The 3,292-nt window shown below is 41.4% G+C and overlaps 1 protein-coding gene across 1 annotated transcript; it reads right to left on the bottom strand.

The window, feature by feature from the left end:
- Positions 1-267: 267 nt before the first annotated feature.
- On the bottom strand, positions 268-2,596 carry hbae4 (hemoglobin alpha embryonic-4; the record flags this gene model as incomplete). Its single annotated transcript, XM_080049141.1, has 3 exons — positions 268-597; positions 1,251-1,455; positions 2,505-2,596. 3 exons carry the CDS (start codon positions 2,594-2,596, stop codon positions 469-471), a joined length of 426 nt encoding a protein of 141 aa, XP_079905267.1. The 3' UTR covers positions 268-468.
- Between the last annotated feature and the right edge of the window lie 696 nt (positions 2,597-3,292).

Genomic DNA, 3,292 nt, shown 5'->3' with positions numbered 1-3,292 from the left:
CCAGCCGGTGGCGCTGTTGCATAATATATAAAACCATAACTAAAACAGGTCAGCCTGCTGCTATCCTGGTGCTGGCCAGTAGGCCACACCATTGCCATGTGTTTTTTCAGTCACCATCAGTTGAAACATGATTTAATTTGTTGTAGGACACAGTATTCACCCAGGTGCCACATCATTTTGTACAGCTGACGTTAATCACAGGTTAGCATAGCATACATTTACTGTAACACCCAGAAATACATTAAACAGCTTGAATTGCATTGTGTTTATTTATTGCATTGAGGGGGTTTCTGTTGAGCCGCTGACTCGTATACATCCGATTATAAACACTGGAAGGTATTAATTGCATTTTTTTTTAATTATTATTACAAAACATTGCACTATAACAACTACACATACATACATATTTCACACCATATGGCATCAGAACTGTCTCATATTCTTCCTCTAAGATAACATGTCTGTCTCTCATCTGTATTTCTCTGCGAGCACGGCGGCGAAAGCTGACAGGTATTTGTCCATGGCGGCGTGGGCAACCGCTGTGAAGTCCTCTCCCATGTGACAGGCCAGGGTGACCAGCACGCAGTGGGAAAAGAGCTGCAGAGAAATAGGCAAACTAGTGTTAATACTGACAGACAGCAGCGTGCAGGGCCAAGTTTAGGAAGAAACAGAATCAATTCAGTAAAGTTAAGAGTATGCATGTTTAGTCACAAAATGAATAAATCCTGCTGAAGGATGTTATTGTTGAGAACCTGCAGATATAAGGGGCAATCCAAAAGCCACATGCAAGTGTATATTGACTTAATACCACAAAACACCTCTGAATCTGTCACATTTTTAACGTTTAACGTATTGACCGTCACAGCCATGTTTGCAAGTATTTTTTTTAAATGCCATTATCTTGTGATGACAATTAGATTCAACTTTACGATGTCTGGGGGGAAAAAGCTTGTTTTGAGAAAAACAAATAAGAATGTTCACAAAAGATTTTGGCCTGTTATGTGCATTATCCGTCTCATCTAACGGTAAATGGTAAATGGACTACACTTACTATATGGTGCTTTTCATTGATTTTTCTATCAAAAGTGATTTCCTCTTCTTACTTATACTGTTAGTTTAGTCTTCCATTATTGTCTTGGGTTTTCGTTTAAAAAAAAAAGATAAAGAGTTAATTGGCCTGTTATCTCTAGAGAAAATAAAACAGCGGCCTATATTCAAAAGAGTGGAACAGACACTCTGGTTAAATGCACCTTGAAGTTGGTGGGGTCTATCCGGAGCTGGTATGCGTGCAGGATTTGCAGGGGAGCCAGATGGACTGCGAGCTGGCTGATGTCTTTGGATCCCTCCGCGATGGCCAGGACTATTTTCTTGCCGTGATCCAGCAGGTGAGGGGAGCGAGGGCTAATGTCCAGGTGGGAGAAGTACGTCTTGGTCCCGGGGAACGTGGTAAACATCCTGGAGGGGGGGGGGGGGGGGGGGGGGGAGTGAAATGAATTGGAATGAATGCATTGATTTATTGGTGGAATGTCACTTAGAGCAAATAAACAGCTACTGTATCTAAACACAATTGTTTTTTGCAACTTTAAACATGTACTCTAGTACATCGCATAATTAACAAAGGAGGGGGGGGGGCTGTGCTCTGGTGGTGTAAGTGGGTAGAGCTTGTACCATATAGGCTCAGTCCTTGTCACAGTGGTCGCATCCAACCCGTGGACCTTTACTGCATGTCACCCCCCTCTCTCTGTCCCCATTTTCCACTGTGTCACTATCTACTGTCAAAGAAAGGTTAAAACACTGAAAAGGTATCTTTAAAAAAAAACTAAGTAACAATTGTACCTTCTACTCAACTTGAATGACATGCTTTAGTTACCTAGGTGACTTTTGAATGTTTGGGATGAACTCAAAAGATGAACTGTTCCTCTATCAGTTGACAAAAAATATCTTTACTTCTTACTCTAAGCTAAATGAACTATTTAAGCATCCCCTTTGAATCAGCTGGAAAATACATCATCACAGAGTTAAAAGTAGGGCTGTTTTCTCTGAGCGTGTGAAATGTTGACTCTTTGTGGATATAGGCTATGATGATATCATAGAATATGATGCATTACTGTAGATTAAACTACCCACACATCTACAGCAGTAAAAAGCAACAAATGCATTATTGCAGTGGTGATAACAATATAATTATATATAATAGTTAAACACACACTGTGTGACAGTAATTTTATTGTTATCTGAATGTACATGCTCTACACAGGCTGTCTATCCCTCTAATCTAACAGATTATTTTATAACACACCGGTTTGCAGTGTTGGGTAGTCCTGAAACTGTAATTAAACTAGTAGCGTCAAGTAGTTAAATTACCTTTTTTTTCTTTGCCATTTTCGTGTAGTTACCAACGGAACCTACAAACTACAAACATTTTTAGGTCGTAAAGGGAAGCTAACACACAGTCAGTGTTAGCTTTCCCAACACTGACTGTTTTTATATTTGTCTGAACCCACCTCAGAAGCGCCTCTGACCCAATATCCTCCGCCACAGGAGTCATTCTCTCCCAGATTTCCGCGATCAGCTCTTTCTCATAATTCGTGAGCATCGCAGCCTGTTTCCTGTGAACGTCAAGAGTAGCTTTACAACAGGAGACCACAGTTTGTGTGCGCAAAGAAAAATGGTTTTAATCGACCATTTTTAATCGCAGCGCTAAAAGGATACAATGATAATTCCTTTCTCCTCTGACCAAAACGGGGTGTAATGGCGAAAGGCCTCGGTAGTTGTGTTGGTTGTTTTTCCTCATCCTGCGTTATCGTACAGCAGGCAGGGAAGGGTGGGGGCTCCCCAACTGTGCGCTATCAGCTGCGCTACGTGCGTCACACTGGTCATTTCTCCTACATCAGTATGACTCAATGGCTGACCTCGAAGTTCAGCAGCTGATCGGGTGACACCACCACGTTTTATTGTTGTCTATGGGAATTTTAGCTCTATATGCACAAATAAAGGGAAATAAAATAAATAAGGAAAGTTACAATTGGTTATTTCCTTTGGCTATCTTTACTTGGAGCTCCAGCTCTTTAACCGTTCTTTTATAATTATTTTACAATGCCTTATGTATTCTATTCCTTGTAGCAAGTAGCCTATGACAGTGTTTACATGTGTGTCTGGGCTTCCCTTCAGCAGAGGAGGAGGCCCTTTCTTCAGATAAAACCTCTCTGCTGCTGTTATCAGCAGCTCCTTAAGCTGCAGGTCAAGAGACAGCGGGCGTGAGGCCAACCTGCCTCAGATAGCATTGTGCAGA

The sequence above is a fragment of the Ammodytes marinus genome (assembly GCF_949987685.1).
Source record: "Ammodytes marinus genome assembly, chromosome: 20".
In the NCBI taxonomy this organism is placed as follows: domain Eukaryota; kingdom Metazoa; phylum Chordata; class Actinopteri; order Uranoscopiformes; family Ammodytidae; genus Ammodytes; species Ammodytes marinus.
The sequence above is the reverse complement of the archived record's forward strand: the minus strand, read 5'-3'. Positions and strand labels throughout refer to the sequence as shown.